Source organism: Bos mutus, chromosome 4, assembly GCF_027580195.1.
Source record: "Bos mutus isolate GX-2022 chromosome 4, NWIPB_WYAK_1.1, whole genome shotgun sequence".
NCBI classification, from domain to species: Eukaryota; Metazoa; Chordata; class Mammalia; order Artiodactyla; family Bovidae; genus Bos; species Bos mutus.
The window spans coordinates 88,052,778-88,074,707 of NC_091620.1; the positions used below are offsets into that span (position 1 = coordinate 88,052,778).

The window sequence follows — 21,930 nt, forward strand, 5'->3', positions numbered from 1 at the left end:
TGCCTTCCAGCCAGGAGCAGCCAAGTGACCAAGCTCCAACCAGTGTGAAATGCACCGAAATGAGCATACACGCCCTAGGATGCCTCCTTTGAGATGTTTTTCCCCTTTTCCACAAAATGAAGTAAGTGTTCAAGCCATGTGTAGCATGTTGGCCACCCGGAAGCCAATACTGCTGAACCACACTCCTTGGGAATGTCACCCAACTGAGACCCCAGCTTCCATGCTATTGAAGCCCTTATATTCCGGGTCTTTCTGTAACAGCAGCTTAGCCTGCACCCCAGGAAACACCTGTGTTCCAGCCCAAGTCTCTCAGTTACAAACTGGGTGACCTGGGTCTCTGAACCCGCCCACATAGGGGAGGAGATGATATTTTTCCAGCCTACCACACCAAGGGAAGGTCAACACCAAACAGGACATAATGGCAGTATTTGCAAGGTATCTTTGTGTTAATGTAAACTATTAGTAAATAATCCTGAGAATGAAATGGGAGAGAAATGAACATACTGTGAACATCTTATACAGCCCTATTGACTCTATAAAAGGAATATTAATCTTCCTTTTTACTTCCAAATAAACCTTACAGTGATTTTCAAATTGGAAAGTTAATATGCTATTGGTCCTCACTATTGATAGACTTTAAAACGCCTCTTCCCTTTTGTCCTGTACCCTGTATCCTTCTCTATTAACAATGGCACGGATACAGCAGATTCTAGGCATTTGCAGTTTTGACGATACAAGTGATTTTGTCAGGCTACAAATTTTAATTTCTCACGCTGAAAGCAGTACGTAAATTAACTAGATAGTGAACACTGACTTTAGTGAGAGGCAAGTTAAAGAGAACTGAATTAGAGAAACAATTACAGAAGCCTTATGATTTATCAATGACATAGTCACAAGTAGATTAATACGTTTAAGAACAATCCCAAAGCTAATGAGGGAATTTCACCAATCTCCCAGGGCACCATTATGACCCCAGGTCGACAGACAGACTTGAAGCTGTTTGCACTTTCATTCCCAGTAACGTATGCGGCATGGTGATAACTGGGTACTTGGGAACATGAGTATGATCTTGAGGTCTGATTTCTCTTTCATTAATGACAAAGACTAAATATGCTTTCTCCCATCAAATAATTTAGCACAGGTTGGAATACTAACAAAGAATTTCAGGTCAAGGTGACATATCCTTATCTCTACAACATTCTGACTGTGTGTATCTATTACCCTGGAGTCAGGAGGCAATGAACTTTTAAGAACCACTTGCTCCTTTGATACTCTTGAGCCACACTGGGCTCTGTATCTATCCCGTGAAGCAGCCAAGCGCCTTTCCATCTTAGAAACTTTGTACTTGTCTTTACCTGTAACTATCTGGCCCCGGATGTCTGCCTCGCTGGTTCCCTGTTATCATTTGAGTCTTGGCTCCACTGTCCTCTCACAATCTATAGCAGGCTCTTCCTTCAAGAGACTTTCTAACATATCACCCTGTACTATTTTTGTCATAGCATATGGACAACCGACTCATTTGAAAAGACCCTGATGCTGGGAAAGATTGAGGACAAAAGGAGAAAAGGGCAGCAGAGGATGGGATGGTCGGATGGCATCACTGATTCAATGGACATGAACTTGGGTGAACTCTGGGAAATGGTGAGGGACAGGGAGTCCTGGCATGCTGCAGTCCATGGGGTCGCGAGGAGTTAGACACGACTTAGCGAGTGAACAGCAAGTATTACCCCCTAACACAGCTCTGTTCATCTGTTTACCATTCCTCTCTGTTCCCAGCCACTCACGAGCCACACTCCCCTAGACAGTGCGCTTTGTAAGAGCAGGAATCCTGCCTGCTTGATCCTGGGACGGTCCTCAGCACAGTGCTTCAGAAGTACTGTATCTGCTGAACCATTCCTGTTCTCCCTCTTTTCTTCCTTCACTATATGTAACCTTCAGAAATGAACTTACCATAGGCAATTCTTCTTTTTACACTTTCAACAAAAGGATGTGGCGGGAGAAATGGTTAGAAATCCTGATATCAGGGTGTCAGCCATAAATAACCAGAGAGAATGGACTCTGAGATCAAAGACGCTGCCTTGAGCCATATTAATGGCCTGTGGTTTCATGTTTCTACCACACAGTACCTGTCATTATGCTTTTCTAATTTGGTTCTCTTGTCTCTAACACCAACATACACTGTGCCACTCAGTTAGTACATTTCCATACTGCTTTCATAGAGTTTCCCTATTTGTTCCACATTTTCCTGCAACCCTTTATTTTCAGCCATCGAAAATAATTATTTTGAGACATCTTACCCATGCTAGGGGACTTCTTTTGACTCGGCTTTTCCCATCTGACTTCAACTTATCATTGTTACCTGTCAGTCAGAGGAGTGATCACAAGTCGAGGGCTGTTTCCTAAATATTCATAGAAGTACTGGAACTGGGCATCGCAGATATTTACGAGACAATGTTTCTGGGTGTCCTCCCACCGGTGACGAAGCTGAGAGAGCCAAGCAAAAGCCTCGGGAGTGACGACCTGAAAACGTCATCTGATCAATACACACGAACACTGAAAGTTTTAAGGCCACAAATGTAATCCATTAATTAACTCTGTTGAGTCACATTTTACTCCTAAAAAATCTCACAAAAGGGAAATCTCTTGCATGCTCCTGCAAACTGTAATTGCGTGTAAATGGTTGAATACTTAATCAGAAATATGTGTGTAGTAAAAGTCGTTTTAAGAAGGCTATTACTGTACAACAACACCAATTTCTTGATGCAATGCTTTTTCCTCTTTTGTGAATCACCCTAGAGGATTGGATCACTTTTGTGACTTTATATTCATATCAGTGGAATCAGATGGAAAAAGCACATAATCCATTATTTCAGCATGTCAGACGTATAAACAAACTACACTTTCAACCAAGTCCATTCTAAAATTGTTTTGCTTTTATTACAGATTTCCACTCCATTTTTCATTAGGTCAAACAACAGTATTTTTTCATTGCCATTATTTCTTATTTTACTCAATTCTATCCATTATTTCCTAGTTTGAAAAATAATTCCAGTCTCTTTCCAGATCCAATGTGACCCAAGGATTTCCTAGGAATCACTTGAAGTTACCAAAAGTATTATCTGCTCATTGTCTATGTCTATCTGAGTCTCCACATTGCATATTTAGGCACACCAAATGAGCAGGAATTAGACAAAGTCTTTATCTCTTTAAGTACAAAATAAAGAACATATTTTAAATTAAAACTGTTGCTGCAAGCAAACCATCACTGATTAAAAAAATGATAAAATATGCAAGGTCATATCAATGGCTCATCATCAAAATGAGAACACATGGTAAGAGTATTTTGCAAGGATAAATTTTAGATTAGGATTTAAACAACATTATTCAGTAAGTGTCCTGAGCCTGGATCAAGAACTGTTTCTTTTTATGTTCACACGAGGAAGCATTTGCTTGCACTTTGTGGAGAGAATTAAAATTCGCTTTGATTTTAATAAATTGAGAATGAACTAGAAAAACAACAGAAAATATGTCACAATATAAGCATACCCTCAAACCATGAAGGTAATTACCACCCTCAAAAAAAACAAAAAAAAGAAAAGAGAGATTTGGAAAAAGCAGTTTTATGGGCATGGTATGTCAGTTTTGTTCACTAGACGATCGTACTTCTGACATTTTAAGTAGGAGTATATTTTGAAAAAAGGATGAGTAATTCTCCTTCCACATTAAACACTGGGGGTATCAAAGAGATACATGAACTTTTTAAAGAGATAAGGAAAGAAGGTAAACAATGCATTGAAAGGAATAGAAAGTAACTACTATTTTTTTTTTTTTTTCAAGTAATTTAGCCTGGAATGGAAAAGACAAGGGGTGGCCAACATTTCTCTTTCTTCAAAAAGAAACTAATCAAAGGCACACAGAGATGATTGAGGTGGCCCACAATCTTACTGCTATTGACGGGATAAGCCACAGAGGTGGTCACCACAGGGCAATGGGCAAGATGCTTAGGTGTAGAGAAGACATAAAGCAGGGAAATGAACACATGACTTCTTGGAGGTCCCACATCCTGGCTTAATTTTTGGATGATCTGAATTAGAGGAGCCTTACGAGGCCAAATCCCTGGGGATATCACTTGGGGTAACTCTTTTAAGGATAATATATTTGTTAACCCATATAAAATGAATCCAAAGTAAGTACAACCAATTTCTTAGGACTAATCAAAAATACCAACTTAAAAAAATTGCTTTCTCAGAAATATTTTTGACAAAAACACCACTTTTAGTAAAGAGCAAAAAATACATGAAATCTCTACAACTTGCCTTCTGAGAAATAAGTTTTGCCACCACGTCTCTGGCATGGACATCGATGGTACAAATTGTCATGATCTTCTGCCTGTCTCCAGGTAAAAGTTCTCCCAGCAGAAGTGCAATCAGTGTATTCAACTGAGAAATCTAGAAGGAATTTTTTTAGAGGTAAGAGTTACAAATATAGAATTTTATAGCCCAACAGTCTTTATAATTGTAAAAAGCCCTTTAGTTTACAAAATTATTTCAAATACATTGTCCCAGCTGGCCCTCCAACAACTGTAGGGGTAGGAGTGGAGTGGGAGGAAGGGATTTAATTAATTAATTAATACAGAATAAATATTACTACTGCCCCCATCCCCCTACCTCCTGAGCTAAGACTCTGAGAAGACAACTCAACCTGTAGGAAATGACAAAGCCAGACAAAGAAGCAGGGTTTCCTGGTTGCAGTGACCTGACTATCCACGTAACCATAATCTAGTTTATGACTTCAGTGGAATAGTAATGACTATAAAATTTTAAAAGGTCAAACTGAGCTAGCTTCTGTCAAAGTATAGTAAGAATTAAAAACAAAGTGCTTTTTTGATTGGTTGGTTTTCTGTTTTTTGTGTTTTTGCATGGAATACAGGGTGATTACTGAGAAAAGCTTTCAAATGTATGGCTGAAGACTGCTGCATTTAAATCTTATTCATACCCCTGGTGCTTCCTTGGTAGCTCAGCTAGTAAAGAATCCACCTGCAATGTAGAAGACTCTGGTTCGATTCCTGGGTCGGGAAGATCCACTGGAGAAGGGATAGGCTATCCACTCCAGAATTCTTGGCTTCCCTGGTGGCTCAGCTAGTAAAGAATCTGCCTTCGATGCAGGAGACCTGGGTTGCATCCCTGGGTTGGGAAGATCCCCTGGAGAAGGGAACAGCTACCACTCCAGTATTCTGGCCTGGAGAATTCCATGGACTGTATAATCCACAGGGTCACAAACAGCTGGACAAGGCTGAGCGACTTTCACTTTTCACTTTCATATCCCTGATGGCGGTGGTTTAGTCACTCAGTCATGTCTGATTCTTTGTGACCCCATGGACTGTAGCCCACTGGGGCTCCTCTGTCCATGGGATTTCCCAGGCAAGAGTATTGCAGTGGGTTACCATTTTCTTGCCCAGGGGATCTTCCCCACCCAGGGATTGAACCCAGGTCTCCTGCATTGCAGGCAGACTTTTTACCATCTGAGTCATCATGGAAGCCACATTCATATCCCTATGTTTGCCTAAATAAGAGTTGTCTGGTCCAGCAATTTCTGAGATCAATATATTTCAAACTAATGCTCTCTCTTCCTAGAATGGAAAGAACTGGAATGGAATCACATGGAATATAAAGAAATAAGGATGCTGCATTATATTAGTAAGAACATGAACTGCTTTATGAGTGTTATTTCAGTTTCAAACTGGAGTGTATACAGATATGTGTAAATCAGATCTGATATAAACTTTCTTAATGTTAATCATGGTCAGAAAGGTTTGATGGATACTATCTTAGGTGGTCATTTGGCTAGCATGCTTATTTGCATACAACAGTCTGGTCTTACTCAAGGTTTATTAACAACAGCAGCAACAAAAATCTGCCTCATTCCAGGGTAGCACATTACAACACAATACTGTCCCCTTTACTTTCAGTTCAGTTCAGTTGCTCAGTCATGTCCGACAATTTGTGACCCCATGAATCGCAGCATGCCAGGCCTCCCTGTCCATCACCAACTCCCAGAGTTCACTCAGACTCATGTCCATCGAATCGGTGATGCCATCCAGCCATCTCATTCTCTGTCGTCCCCTTCTCCTCCTGCCCCAATCCTCCCGGCATCAGAGTCTTTTCCAATGAGTCAACTCTTCCCATGAGGTGGCCAAAGTACTGGAGTTTCAGCTTCAGCATCAGTCCTTCCAAAGAAATCCCAGGGCTGATCTCCTTCAGAAAGGATTGGTTGGGTCTCCTTGCAGTCCAAGGGACTCTCAAGAGTCTTCTCCAACATCACAGTTTAAAAGCATCAATTCTTCAGCACTCAGCTTTCTTCACAGTCCAACTCTCACATCCATACATGACCACTGGAAAAACCATAGCCTTGACCAGATGGACATTTGTTGGCAAAGTAATGTCTCTGCTTTTGAATATGCTGTCTACGTTGGTCATAACTTTTCTTCCAAGGAGTAAGCATCTTTTAATTTCATGGCTGCAATCACCATCTGCAATGATTTTGGAGCCCCCAAAAATAAAATCTGACACTGTTTCCCCATCTATTTCCCAAGAAGTGATGGGACCAGATGCCATGATCTTCATTTTCTGAATGTTGAGCTTGAGGCCAACTTTTTTACTCTCCTCTTTCACTTTCATCAAGAGGCTTTTTAGTTCCTCTTTACTTTCTGTCATAAGGAGGGTGTCATCTGCATATCTGAGGTTATTGATATTTCTCCCAGCAATCTTGATTCCAGCTTGTGCTTCTTCCAGCCTAGCATTCCTCATGATGTACTATGCATATAAATTAAATAAGCAGGGTGACAGTATATAGCCTTGATGTACTCCTTTCCCTATTTGGAACCAGTCTGTTGTTCCATGTCCAGCTCTAACTGTTGCTTCCTGACCTGCATATAGGTTTCTCAAAAGGCAGGTCAGGTGTTCCATCTCTTTCAGAATTTAACAGGCAAATTTGGCCTTGGAATACGGAATGAAGCAGGGCAAAGGCTAATCGAGTTTTGCCAAGAGAATGCACTGGTCATAGAAAACACCCTCTTCCAACAACACAAGAGAAAACACTATACATGGACATCACCAGATGGTCAACACCGAAATCAGACTGATTATATTCTTTGCAGCCAAAGATGGAGAAGCTCTACACGGTCAGCAAAAACAAGACCGAGAGCTGACTGTGGCTCAGATCATGAACTCCTTATTGCCAAATTCAGACTTAAATTGAAGAAAGTAGGAAAAACCACTAGACCATTCAGGTATGACCTAAATCAAATGCCTTATGATTATACAGTGGAAGTGATAAATAGATTTAAGGGACTGGATCTGATAGATAGAGTGCCTGATGAACTATGGAATGAGGTTTGTGACATTGTACAGGAGACAGGGATCAAGACCATCCCCATGGAAAAGAAATGCAAAAAAGCAAAATGGCTGTCTGGGGAGGCCTTACAAATAGCTGTGAAAAGAAGAGAAGCGAAAAGCAAAGGAGAAAAGGAAAGATAATAAGCACCTGAATGCAGAGTTCCAAAGAATAGCAAGAAGAGATAAGAAAGCCTTCTTCAGCGATCAATGCAAAGAAATAGAGGAAAACAACAAACTGGGAAAGACTAGAGATCTCTTCAAGAAAATGAGAGATACCAAAGGAACATTTCATGCAAAGATAGGCTCGATAAAGGACAGAAAAGGTATGGACCTAACAGAAGCAGAAGACATCAAGAAGAGGTGGCAAGAATACACAGAACTGTACAAAAAAGATCTTCATGACCAAGATAAGCATGATGGTGTAATCACTGACCTAGAGCCAGACATCCTGGAATGTGAAGTCAAGTAGGCCTTAGAAAGCATCACTATGAACAAAGCTGGTGGAGGTGATGGAATTCCAGTTGAGCTATTTCAAATCCTGAAAAATGATGCTGTGAAAGTGCTGCACTCAATATGCCAGCAAATTTGGAAAACTCAGCAGTGGCCTCAGGACTGGAAAAGGTCCGTTTTCATTCTAATCCCAAAGAAAGGCAATGCCAGAGAATGCTCAAACTACTGCACAATTGCACTCATCTCACATGCTAGTAAAGTAATGCTCAAAATTCTCCAAGCCAGGCTTCAGCAATATGTGAACTGTGAACTTCCAGATGTTCAAGCTGGTTTTAGGAAAGGCAGAGGAACCAGAGATCAAATTGCCAACATCCAGTGGATCATGGACAAAGCAAGAGAGTTCCAGAAAAACATCTATTTCTGCTTTATTGACTATGCCAAAGCCTTTGACTGTGTGGATCACAATCAACTGTGGAAAATTCTGAAAGAGATGGGAATACCAGACCTCTTTCCTTTATAGCTTTGCAAAGGACAGTCAATGACAAACTGTTTTATCCTGAAGGAATTGGTTGTAAGTGAATATATCATATCACCAAAGGCTGTCAAACCTTTACTGTCAAAAACAGATTCCCTTTAGTACTATTACCACATTCCAGAAAGCATGAAATAGTGCAGATTGCCCTGAGACTGCTGTGCAGCTAAACGGCAGAAGGTTCTATAGGTACAGCATGCATAGAGAAGGCAGGCAGGGAAAGAATACCCACAGTGCGCACAATTCACATTAAATCAGAGTGCACACGCACCAGGCACTAAGTAGGGTTATTGTCTATATTACCTCATTTAATCTTCACAACACTCTATTATTCTCATTTTGCAGGTAAAAGACAACTGACTCATGGGTATATTGACCACAACTGCCAAACAGGGCAGGGGGGGAATTCAAACCCAGACTGTCTGACTTCAGAGTCTCAGTTCTTATTGATCACATTGCATAGACTCCTTGTACCAGCCTCCAGAAGACCAATCCACCCACCACTTTCAAGTTGGAAAAGCAGTGGTTATGCAAAAAGCATTCAAGACAGACTTAAAATCAAACACAATGAATAGCTGGTTCAAAGGAATAAAAACATGTACTGGAGACATCCAGCCTTATAGCATTAATCTACTTTTCATATTCTACATCCAAAAAATGTAGTTCAGTTCAGTCGCTCAGTTGTGTCTGACTCTTTGTGACCCCATGAATCACAGCACACCAGGCCTCCTTGTCCATCACCAACTCCCAGAGTTCACCCAAACCCACGTCCACTGAGTCAGTGATGCCATCCAGCAATCTTATCCTCTGTCGTCCCTTTCTCCTCCTGCCCCCAATCCCTCCCAGCATCAGAGTCTTTTCCAATGAGTCAACTCTTCCCATGAGGTGGCCAAAGTACTGGAGTTTCAGCTTCAGCATCAGTCCTTCCAAAGAAATCCCAGGGCTGATCTCCTTCAGAATGGACTGGTTGGGTCTCCTTGCAGTCCAAGGGACTCTCAAGAGTCTTCTCCAACACCACAGTTCAAAAGCATGAATTCTTCAGTGCTCAGCTTTCTTCACAGTCCAACTCTCACATCCATACATGATCACAGGAAAAACCATAGCCTTCACTAGACGGACCTTTGTTGGCAAAGTAATGTCTCTGCTTTTGAATATTTTATCTAGGTTGGTTATAACTTTCCTTCCAAGGAGTAAGCGTCTTTTAATTTCATGGCTGCAATCACCATCTGCAGTGATTTTGGAGCCCAAAAAAATAAAGTCTGACACTGTTTCCCCATCTATTTCCCATGAAGTGATGGGACTGATGCCATGATCTTCATTTTCTGAACGTTGAGCTTGAAGCCAACTTTTTCACTCTCCTCTTTCACTTTCATCAAGAGGCTTTTGAGTTCATCTTCACTTTCTGCCATAAGGGTGGTGACATCTGCATATCTGAGGTTACTAATATTTCTCCCAGCAATCTTGATTCCAGCTTGTGTTTCTTCCAGCCCAGCGTTTCTCATGATGTACTCTGCATAGAAGTTAAATAAGCAGGGTACATGGTAAGAAAAGCAGAGGTGATTGTTATGTCATGACTGCCACATTCAGTGTTCATCATACCCTGCTTATAGGCTCCACAAGGGCAAGGTCTGTGTCTGCCTACTTAAGAGCTTTGTCCCCAGGGCCGCTGGGGAACTAGGTGGTGAAAGTAGGTGCTTTGAGTAGATGAGACAAGGAAGAGCAAGAGTGTACACACAGGTAAGTTTCTCAGCAAAATTTCTCACACGTTGGTTAGAAGAGTGGTACTTGCGCACTGGATATTTTCCCATCTCGGCAAAGGTACCCAGTCTGAAGAGTCCCAAGGCTAACACCAGTACCAGAATTTGGTTAAAAAGTGTTGATTATAACAACAGAAATAACAGTTTATGTCTCTTAAGAACATTTATAATTTCAAGTCCTTTCAGAAGCACTGTCTTGTCTGAGCCTTCCTGTGATCTCTCCATTATTGATCTCTCCTTTTTTTACAAAAGTTCAGCCAAGTGACAGATGATTAAAAACACAGCTTGTCAACATTATGCGAGACTTCCCTGGTGGCATCACTGACTCAATGGACATGAGTTTGAGCAAACTCCAGGAGATGATGAAGGACAGGAAAGCCCGGCATGCTGCAGTCCATGGGGTCACAAAGAGTTGGAACGACTGAGAGACTTAACAACCGACAAATACATAAGGCAACACAGGAGGAACATTTTCCTTGTAGCAGCAGAAGAAACACTGCAATTTTACCAGCATCAAGGGAATAGAAGACTTCTCAATTTAGGCACACCCAAGTCATAGTGGCAAAGAAGCTGGAAGTGCCCTTCTGTAGAAACGGTAAAATCTGGAGCTTGTAAGTCCTCAGCTCAGCAAGTTGAAGTGAACATTATAAGGTAACAACTATAGCACTTTGGGAGTCAGCTACCAGAACCCTCCAACCTCCCTCCAGCCGGACAAACACAGAAGCGATACTCTCTGCGTCTCTTAACAATAGCCATAAGGATCTCTAATCTTGAAACCCACCAATGTTTTAAGTTTAGCAGTATCAGAAAAAAATGGATTTTCATTTACTGAGAACAAAGAAAACTGCCAGAGAAAGTAGGTCCCACACTTTCTGACACTATCAAGTCTGTGGAATCCCAGTTTATCACCTTCCTTTGCACTATTCATTTCTTACTTCTCCTTCAACCATATCACGAAAACCAGCACAATACTGAGCAGCGAATGTCAGAGACAGTGAGCATAATCACCCCATTCCTGACATTAATGAAAATGATGCTAATATTTCACCATTAAGCATGATTTTCTCTGTAAGTTTCTGATCATCTTCATTAAGTTTTCAAGTTCCTTTCAGATGCTTTATAGGAAAAGAAAAAGATGTAAAAATCACTAAAATAAACTCCCACCTTAAGATACTTGAAAAAGAGGAGCAAATTACACTCAAAGTAGATGAAAGGAAGTCATCAAGATAAAGCAGAAATCAGTGAAATACAAAACAAACAATAGAGAAAATCAACAAAGATCAGGTTTTTTGAAAACTTAAATAAGATTGATAAACATATAGAAAGTCTGATTACAAACAAAGGAGAGAAAACACAAATTACCAGCCAGGAGTGAAAGAGAGGCACAAAGCCAGACCCTCCAGATATGCTAAGGATAACGGTGGTAAAGGACGACCTACTCACATCAGTTAAGTCTGAAAACTTAGCTCTGGGTGGATGAACCTTCTTCAGCAAAGGGCCAGACAGAAAACGTTTCAGGCTTTGAGGGCTACATGGTCTCTACTGAACACCACCACTTACAAGACCAGTGCCGGGTGAAAGCACCCAAACATATACACAGCAGGCCAAATGTGGTCAGACGGCTGTAATCTGCCAGATCTGGACAGAGATTAAAAATGGGTTAATACCTTGAAAAAACACAAATTCCCAAAGCCGACACAAGAAAAAAACAAACAAAAAAGCTACACAACAGCATGTATATGAAAGAAATCAATGTATAAGTGAAAGATGTTTCACAAAGCAAAATGCCAGGCCCAGAGAGCATCACCAGAGATTTCTATCATACACTGCCTGTCACCAAATGATACATGAGAATACAATACTTTTTCACTTCCTTTTAAGGAACATAATCCTGATCCCCAAACTGGCAAAGATATTTTAATAGAAAATTACAGATAAATGTCCCTTATGAACATAAATGCAGAATTCCTGGACAAAATATTAGCAAATAGAATCCAGCAAAAAATACATACACATCGATAAATGGTAATACATCATAAACCACTGGAGCTGCCTTTGTGTTCAAAAACTCACCATAGTAACAGAATAAAAGAGACAAACCTCAAGAGAGTATCTTAGAAGATTTGACAAACTTCAGTATCTCTTCAAGATAAAAGTCTTGGTATGTAATGGAAGGTATCTTACTCTAATTGAGAAAGATTGTCTACAAAAATCTAGTACTACTATTACACTTAAGACACTGTTCTTCCCTAAGACTGGGAAGAGGCCAGGATCGTCTGTCCTCATTACTTCTATTCAACACTGCACTCGAAGTCCTAGCTTAATTCAGTAACTTGAGAAAAGGGAATAAAGGACAAAAAGAATGGAAGACGAGAAGTAAACCTTCCATTACTTATAGACGGTATATTCATGCACATAGAAAGCCTATGAAACGATATTAAAAAGAAAATCATGCTAAAACTAGTAAACAAATTTGGAAAAGTCTCAAGACACAAGGTGAATGTTAAAATGTCAATATATTTCTATACACCAGCTACAAACATTAGAAAATAAAATTTAAAAATTAATTCACATGTTTAGAGTCAGGCACAACTGAAGCAACTCAGCACAGCATTGTTCAGAAAACATTGCTCAGAAACAGTAAAGAAGATCCACATCAAGAGACATAACATGTTCTTGGATTTTAAAAATCATCATTGCTGAGATATTCATCCTTCCAGTATTTTTATATTCAGTGTCATCCCAGTTAAAATTTAATTAGACTAAATGATTAATGAAGCTTTTTAAAACAAACAATATGATGGAAAAATTTATTTGGAAATGAAAAAAAAAAAAAAAAAAAAAAGACTCCTGGTGACCCAGTGTCCCTGGTGGTTCATTGGTTAGGACCCTGCACTTTCACTGCCAAGGGTGTGGATTTAATCCCAGGCCAAGGGGTCGCAAAGAGTTGGACACGACTGAGTAACTGAGCACTCACACAGGGAACTAAAATACCACAAGCCACACAGAGGCATCAAAAAAAGAGGAAGAAATGAAAAGAACTTAGAAGAGCCTAAATAATTTTGACAAAAAGTAATACAATTGGAGAGTACATATAACATGATTTCCAGGTGATATAAAGCCACAGTAATTAACACTGGATGTGGTATAGAGAGACAAATAGATCCATGGAACAGAAGAATCTGGAAATAAGCCCCCTTATAAATAACCATTTGACTTTTTACCAAGGCACAAAGTTAACTCAACAGAAAAAGAAGAGATGTATGGATCACAGATCTAAATGAAAAACCAGAACTATACAGCACCTAGAAGGAAAACAGGAAAATATTTTTATGACTTTCAGAAAGGCAAGAACTTTCTGTATGTGACATAAAGAAAATTGATCATAAAGTAAAAACTTGATATACTAAACTATATCAGAATTAAAACATTCTACTCACAAAGTATACCGTTAATTAAATGAGTAGTTAGTCCATCCATGTCCTGCCCAAGGACCTCTGCTCAAAACAAATCCTGTAACCATTCTCTACAGCAACGTCTGCTATACAAGTATGTTTGTCAAGACAGTCTAGAATGAAGGCAGTCAATCCCTCTGCTCACAAGATGGATAAAATGTGAGACCCACAGGACTGTCTCCCTACAGCGCTAAATGGAAAACACAGACCAAAAAGGGAGGGGTGCTGATTTGAGAGACTGGCCAACAGAACTTTCTGTTGTACTTCATCACTGCCAAGTTTATTACAAGTTTATAAAATGAGTAAAAAAACTCTTTGCATCTTTTTCTATATTCCAGAACAGTTGATATAACATGGTATTAATCTGTTTTTAAAATGTCTGACAGAACCATTGGAACAGTACTCTGTTTATAAGATAGATAGATATATATATATATATATATAAATTTTAAACTTGATTACCATTTCAATTATTTCTGTGGTTACTGGTCTACTCAAGCTTTATATCTCACTTTGAATCAATCTAAGAAACAGTGTTCATAGAAAATCATCCATTTAATTTTCAACTTATATATTATTATAAAATCACATGGAGTGCTGTCCTGTCTTCTAAGAATCCTTCTTACAGGGGAATGCTTCTTTCCACCTCTTTGTTGTGTTTGCTTTTTCCTCTGAACTGCAGATCTTTGTCAGTGTTTGATCTGTTCAAAGAAGCAACTCTTAAGTTAATCAGTCAGACTGGACTCAAGGGTTCCATGGGTAACATTTTTCTGTTACCTCCATCTGTCACTGTGGGGATCTTGAGTTACTTCAGGATCTGTTCTGCTTCTTTCTCTAGAATCACAGTTGGTGAACTACAGGTAATGAGCCAAATATGGCCCACCACCTATTTTTATAAATAACGTTCGATTGGAACTGAGTCTTGTCCATTCACTTAAAAATTGTCTATGTCTTCATTCCCACTATAACAGCAGAGAGAAGTGGGTGTGAAAGAGATTAAAAAGCCCATAAAGACTAAAATATTTACTATTCCATCCTGCACAGAAAAAGTTGCCCAACCCAAAATCTACAGTCAAGACACAGTCATGGCAGAAGTCCTCAATAAACGTCTCACTTCGTTTATGAAGTATTTCTCAGGGCTTTATCCTCAGGACAAACACTTTCACTGATAATCTCTCAGGATGTACAAGAGGAAGACTGGTTCCAAATGTCTATCTCTTAGACATTCAGTACTTTTCCCTGACCACAAGCCCCATGCTTTTTCCCTTTATTGAATTTCAGTTTGTAATTCCTCTGGAATTTCATTGGAATAAAATAGGCTTATCATGGCAATAGCTTTTTAAAAAATTATTTAAAAAAATTATTTTTTTTAATTGGAGGATAATTGCTGTACAATACTGCATTGGCCTTTGTGATATATTAACATGAATCAGCCACAGGTATACATATGTCCCTCTTAGTTATCTATCAGTTTGATTCCATCTGTTGTCAACTTCTAGGCATTCCTCAAATTATCTGGTCTAGTTTTTCCAGTTGCAGTATGATTTTATTTTGTATACTTTGTCTTTCAATGTAAGTTTTCATGTGTTAAAAGTAACCAGGCTGGGCCCAAGATGGAGTTGCTCATACTAAAGCCCCATGTCAGCAACCTAAAACTTAACTGTTTCTACACTGGACTTTCCCAGAAAAGGAAGGATTAGGTCAACCAATCAGTACCTGCCTGTTCAGCACACATTACCTGACCAGGGTCTTAGGCCTCCCTTTGCTCCTTACTCTCAAAGTCACCCTGCTTTAAACAATCAGTAAATGCCCAGCATAATTTCCTCCCTTGCTCCTGCTCACTTTGGTTTACAAAAGTCTCTCATTTTCTATAGCTCTTTCTATAGCTTCTTTCCATCTGCAGATTGAATGCTGCCTGATTGATGAATCACTGAATAAAAGCCTACTAGGTCAGTAAATTGTCTGTAGAAAAATTTTAACAGATGAGAGGGGCGGTAGAAAATATGTGCTCTACTCATCATCTGGTAGGTTCCTGCTATATTGGGAAGCATGAGCCTATCAGATCACACTTTTCTATAAAGACAAAAACAAACAAAATTAACACGTCCAATACACAGTGGGTAGCTGCAGCCTTCTTCTTTGAGTCAAAGGGTTGGGACAAGATAAGAACACTATCAACACAGCATCCAGTTGTTTTTAAAAGAATTTCTAAGTGATTAAAAATGAGACTAAAAACTGACCTTAAGTAGAAAAATGAGAGTCTCTTTCTATACACATAATATTTCAGAATATTTAAGGTCAGGAAGGGTGAATGGTTAATAAGAAAAGCTTTATATTCCTTACTATGAGTCTTATTAAAAGTATCCTAGGCAATGTACCAGTACACTAGTAATTAATATTTTCTTTCTTTTTTTTTTTTTTTTTTATTTTAAAAAAAATCACATGCTCCCCATCCTGAACCCTCCTCCCTCCCAACCTCCCCATACCATCCCCTGGGCCTTCCCAGCGCACCAGCCCCAAGCATCCAGCATCGCACTGAACCTGGACTGGCATCTTTTCATACATGACATTTCACATGTTTCAATGACATTCTCCCAAATCTTCCCACCCTCTCCCACAGAGTCCATAAGACTGTTCTATACATCAGTGTCTCTTTTGCTGTCTCGCACACAGGGTTATCGTTACCATCTTTCTAAATTCCATATACATGCGTTAGTATACTGTATTTATGTTTTTCCTTCTGGCTTACTTCACTCTGTATAATAGTCTCCAGTTTCATCCACCTCATTAGAACTGATTCAAATGTATTCTTTTTAATGGCTGAGTAATACTCCATTGTGTATATGTACCACAGCTTTCTTATCCATTCATCTGCTGATGGACATCTAGGTTGCTTCATGTCCTGGCTATTATAAACAGTGCTTTGATGAACATTGGGGTACACGTGTCTCTTTCCTTCTGGTTTCCTCAGTGTGTATGCCCAGCAGTGGGATTGCTGGATCATAAGGCAGTTCTATTTCCAGTTTTTTTTTAGGAATCTCCACACTGTTCTCCATAGTGGCTGTACTAATTTGCATTCCCACCAACAGTGTAAGAGGGTTCCCTTTTCTCCACACCCTCTCCAGCATTTATTATTTGTAGACTTTTGGATCGCAGCCATTCTGACTGGTGTGAAATGGTACCTCATAGTGGTTTTGATTTGCATTTCTCTGATAAAGAGTGATGTTGAACATCTTTTCAAGTGTTTGTTAGCCATCTGTATGTCTTCTTTGGAGAAATGTCTATTTAGATCTTTGGCCCATTTTTTGATTGGGTCATTTATTTTTCTGGAGTTGAGCTGTAGGAGTTGCTTGTATATTTTTGAGATTAGTTGTTTGTCGGTTGCTTCATTTGCTATTATTTTCTCCCATTTCTGAAGGCTGTCTTTTCACCTTGCTAATAGTTTCCTTTGATGTGCAGAAGCTTTTAAGTTTAATTAGGTCCCATTTGTTTATTTTTGCTTTTATTTCCAATATTCTGGGAGGTGGGTCATAGAGGATCCTGCTGTGATGTATGTCAGAGAGTGTTTTGCCTATGTTCTCCTCTAGGAGTTTTATAGTTTCTGGTCTTATGTTGAGATCTTTAATCCATTTTGAGTTTATTTTTGTATATTGTTAGAAAGTGTTCTAGTTTCATTCTTTTACAAGTGGTTGACCAGATTTCCCAGCACCACTTGTTAAAGAGATTGTCTTTAATCCACTGTATATTCTTGCCTCCTTTGTCAAAGATAAGGTGTCCATATGTGCGTGGATTTATCTCTGGGCTTTCTATTTTGTTCCATTGATCTATATTTCTGTCTTTGTGCCAGTACCATACTGTCTTGATAACTGTGGCTTTGTAGTAGAGCCTGAAGTCAGGTAGGTTGATTCCTCCAGTTCCATTCTTCTTTCTCAAGATCAAATTATTCGAGGTTTTTTGTATTTCCATACAAATTGTGAAATTATTTGTTCTAGCTCTGTGAAGAATACTGTTGGTAGCTTGATAGGGATTGCATTGAATCTATAAATTGCTTTGGGTAGTATACTCATTTTCACTATATTGATTCTTCCAATCCATGAACATGGTATATTTCTCCATCTATTAGTGTCCTCTTTGATTTCTTTCACCAGTGTTTTATAGTTTTCTATATATAGGTCTTTAGTTTCTTTAGGTAGATATATTCCTAAGTATTTTATTCTCTTCGTTGCAATGGTGAATGGAATTGTTTCCTTAATTTCTCTTTCTGTTTTCTCATTATTAGTGTATAGGAATGCAAGGGATTTCTGTGTGTTGATTTTATATCCTGCAACTTTACTATAATCATTGATTAGTTCTAGTAATTTTCTGGTGGAGTCTTTAGGGTTTTCTATGTAGAGGATCATGTCATCTGCAAATAGTGAGAGTTTTACTTCTTCTTTTCCAATTTGGATTCCTTTTATTTCTTTTTCTGCTCTGATTGCTGTAGCCAAAACTTCCAAAACTATGTTGAATAGTAATGGTGAAAGTGGGCACCCTTGTTTTGTTCCTGACTTTAGAGGAAATGCTTTCAATTTTTCACCATTGAGGATAATGTTTGCTGTGGGTTTGTCATATATAGCTTTTATTATGTTGAGGTATGTTCCTTCTATTCCTGCTTTCTGGAGAGTTTTTATCATAAATGGGTGTTGAATTTTGTCAAAGGCTTTCTCTGCATCTATTGAGATAATCATATGGTTTTTGTTTTTCAATTTGTTAATGTGGTGTATTACATTGATTGATTTAAAATATTGAAGAATCCTTGCATCCCTGGGATAAAGCCCACTTGGTCATGGTGTATGATCTTTTAATGTGTTGTTGGATTCTGATTGCTAGAATTTTGTTTAGGATTTTTGCATCTATGTTCATCAGTGATACTGGCCTATAGTTTTTCTTTTTTTTTGCGGCATCTTTGTCAGGTTTTGGTATTAGGGTGATGGTGGCCTCATAGAATGAGTTTGGAAGTTTACCTTCCTCTGCAATTTTCTGGAAGAGTTTGAGCAGGATAGGTGTTAGCTCTTCTCTAAATTTTTGGTAGAATTCAGCTGTGAAGCCGTCTGGACCTGGGCTTTTGTTTGCTGGAAGATTTTTGATTACAGTTTCAATTTCCATGCTTGTGATGGGTCTGTTAAGGTTTTCTATTTCTTCCTGGTCGAGTTTTGGAAAGTTGTACTTTTCTAAGAATTTGTCCATTTCTTCCTCGTTGTCCATTTTATTGGCATATAATTGTTGATAATAGTCTCTTATGATCCTTTGTATTTCTATGTTGTCTGTTGTGATCTCTCCACTGTCATTTCTAATTTTATTGATTTGATTTTTCTCCCTTTGTTTCTTGATGAGTCTGGCTAATGGTTTGTCAATTTTATTTATCCTTTCAAAGAACCAGCTTTTGGCTTTGTTGATTTTTTGCTATGGTCTCTTTTGTTTCTTTTTTGCATTTATTTCTGCTCTAATTTTTAAGATTTCTTTCCTTCTACTAACCCTGGGGTTCTTCATTTCTTCCTTTTCTAGTTGTTTGAGGTGTAGAGTTAGGTTATTTATTTGACTTTTTTCTTGTTTCTTGAGGTGTGCCTGTATTGCTATGAACTTTCCCTTAGGACTGCTTTTACTGTGTCCCACAGGTTTTGGGTTGTTGTGTTTTCATTTTCATTCGTTTCTATGCAAATTTTGATTTCTTTTTGATTTCTTCTGTGATTTGTTTGTTATTCAGCAGCGTGTTGTTCAGCCTCCATATGTTGGAATTTTTAATAGTTTTTCTCCTGTAATTGAGATCTAATCTTACTGCATTGTGGTCAGAAAAAGATGCTTGGAATGATTTCTATTTTTTGAATTTACAAGGCTAGCTTTTATGGCCCAGGATGTGATCTATCCTGGAAGGTTCCATTCCATGCTTGAGAAAAAGGTGAAATTCATTGTTTTGGGATGAAATGTCCTATAGATATCAATTAGGTCTAACTGGTCTATTGTATCGTTTTAAAGTTTGTGTTTCCTTATTAATTTTCTGTTTAGTTGATCTATCCATAGGTGTGAGTGGGGTATTAAAGTCTCCCACTATTATTGTGTTATTGTTAATTTCTCCTTTCATACTTGTTAGCATTTGTCTTACATACTGCTGCTCCCGTGTTGGGTGCATATATATTTATAATTGTTATATCTTCTTCTTGGATTGATCCTTTGATCATTATGTAGTGACCTTCTTTGTCTCTTTTCACAGCCTTTGTTTTAAAGTCTATTTTATCTGATATGAGTATTGCTACTCCTGCTTTCTTTTGGTCCCTATTTGCATGGAAAATCTTTTTCCAGCCCTTCACTTTCAGTCTGTATGTGTCCCTGTTTTGAGGTGGGTCTCCTGTAGACAACATATGTAGGGTCTTGTTTTTGTATCCATTCAGCCAGTCTTTGTCTTTTGGTTGGGGCATTCAACCCATTTACGTTTAAGGTAATTACTGATAAGTATGATCCCGTTGCCATTTACTTTATTGTTTGGGGTTGAATTTATACACCATTTTTGTGTTTCCTGTCTAGAGAATATCCTTTAGTATTTGTTGTAGAGCTGGTTTGGTGGTGCAGAATTCTCTCAGCTTTTGCTTATCTGAGAAGCTTTTGATTTCTCCTTCATACTTGAATGAAATCCTTGCTGGGTACAATAATCTGGGCTGTAGGTTATTTTCTTTCATCATTTTAAGTATGTCTTGCCATTCCTCCTGGCTTGAAGAGTTTCTATTGAAAGATCAGCTGTTATCCTTATGGGAATTCCTTGTGTGTTATTTGTTGTTTTTCCCTTGCTGCTTTTAATATTTGTTCTTTGTGTTTGATCTTTGTTAATTTGATTAATATGTGTCTTGGGGTGTTTCACTCTGGGTTTCTTGGACTTGGGTGATTATTTCCTTCCCCAGTTTAGGAAGTTTTCAACTATTATCTCCTCAAGTATTTTCTCATGGTCTTTCTTTTTGTCTTCTTCTTCTGGAACCCCTATGATTCAATGTTGTAGCGTTTAATATTGTCCTGGAGGTCTCTGAGATTGTCCTCATTTCTTTTAATTCGTTTTTCTTTTATTCTCTCTGATTCATTTATTTCTACCATTCTATCTTCTAATTCACTAATCCTATCTTCTGCCTCTGTTATTCTACTATTTGTTGCCTCCAGAGTGTTTTTAATTTCATTTATTGCATTATTCATTGTATATTGACTCTTTTTTATTTTTATTTTCAAGTCCAAAATATTTCGCTTTTTTGGATGATTTTCATATAGTGTAATAATAAAGGAAGAGTGGAAATACTTTCTTATCAGATTCCAAGTCTAACATAACAAAATACTTTTGTCAAGGAACTCTCAAATCAGAAACTTTATCTGTTTTACCTTCAAATTTTGGCACAAGGCAGGGCTATATATTCAAAATGCACTATTTTGCCTTTAATCCCAATATCAGCTAATATCAATTACCATATATTGGTGGGGGTGAGTTTAAAATAATTACCTTAGTTAATTTTACTACAACTTGGAATAGAGAACTAAGGACAGAAATTACTTGTTCAGGAAGATCATCAGTTACTACACTCAACTCTGATTTCAGTTTTGAAATTAAACTATTTTTAAAGGACTGAAGTTCATCTTCCAAGCTGCTCACATATTAACACGAAACAAATTCTAGCAAATAATACATCCATTTTTAAGGGGTCTCAATTCAGATGCACACACTTCTCATGAACCAAACTACAGCTTTCAGTTCAGTTCAGTTGCTCAGTCATGTCCGACTCTTTGCAACCCCATGAATCGCAGCATGCCAGGCCTCCCTGTCCATCACCAACTGCCAGAGTTCACTCAGACTCACGTCCATCGAGTCAGTTATGCCATCCAGCCATCTCATCCTCTGTCATCCCCTTCTCCTCCTGCCCCCAATCCCTCCCAGCATCAGAGTCTTCTCCAGTGAGTCAACTCTTCGCATTAGGTGGCCAAAGTACTAGAGTTTCAGCTTCAGCATCATTCCTTCCAAAGAACACCCAGGGCTGATCTCCTTCAGAATGGACTGGTTGGATCTCCCTGCAGTCCAAGGGACTCTCAAGAGTCTTCTCCAACACCGCAAATCAAAAGCATCAATTCTTCAGTGCTCAGCCTTCTTTATGGTCCAACTCTCACATCCATACATGACCACTGGAAAAACCATAGCCTTGACTAGACGGATGTCTCTGCTTTTGAATATGCTATCTAGGTTTGTCATAACTTTCCTTCCAAGGAGTAAGCGTCTTTTAATTTCATGGCTGCAGTCACCATCTGCAGTGATTTTGGAGCCCAAAAAAATAAAGTCTGAC

The 21,930-nt window shown here is 38.7% G+C and overlaps 1 protein-coding gene across 2 annotated transcripts in view; it reads right to left on the minus strand.

The window, feature by feature from the left end:
- The window catches only part of DNAH11 (dynein axonemal heavy chain 11), a 371,336-nt gene that overhangs the window by 230,250 nt on the left and 119,156 nt on the right, over positions 1 to 21,930 (minus strand). For both annotated transcript variants that reach the window (XM_070369750.1, XM_070369751.1), the window contains exons 31-32: positions 4,317 to 4,448; positions 2,360 to 2,520 (exon numbers count right to left, since the gene is read on the minus strand). In XM_070369750.1, the coding sequence (XP_070225851.1) occupies positions 2,360 to 2,520; positions 4,317 to 4,448 (293 nt within the window). The remainder of the gene's footprint in view (positions 1 to 2,359; positions 2,521 to 4,316; positions 4,449 to 21,930) is intronic.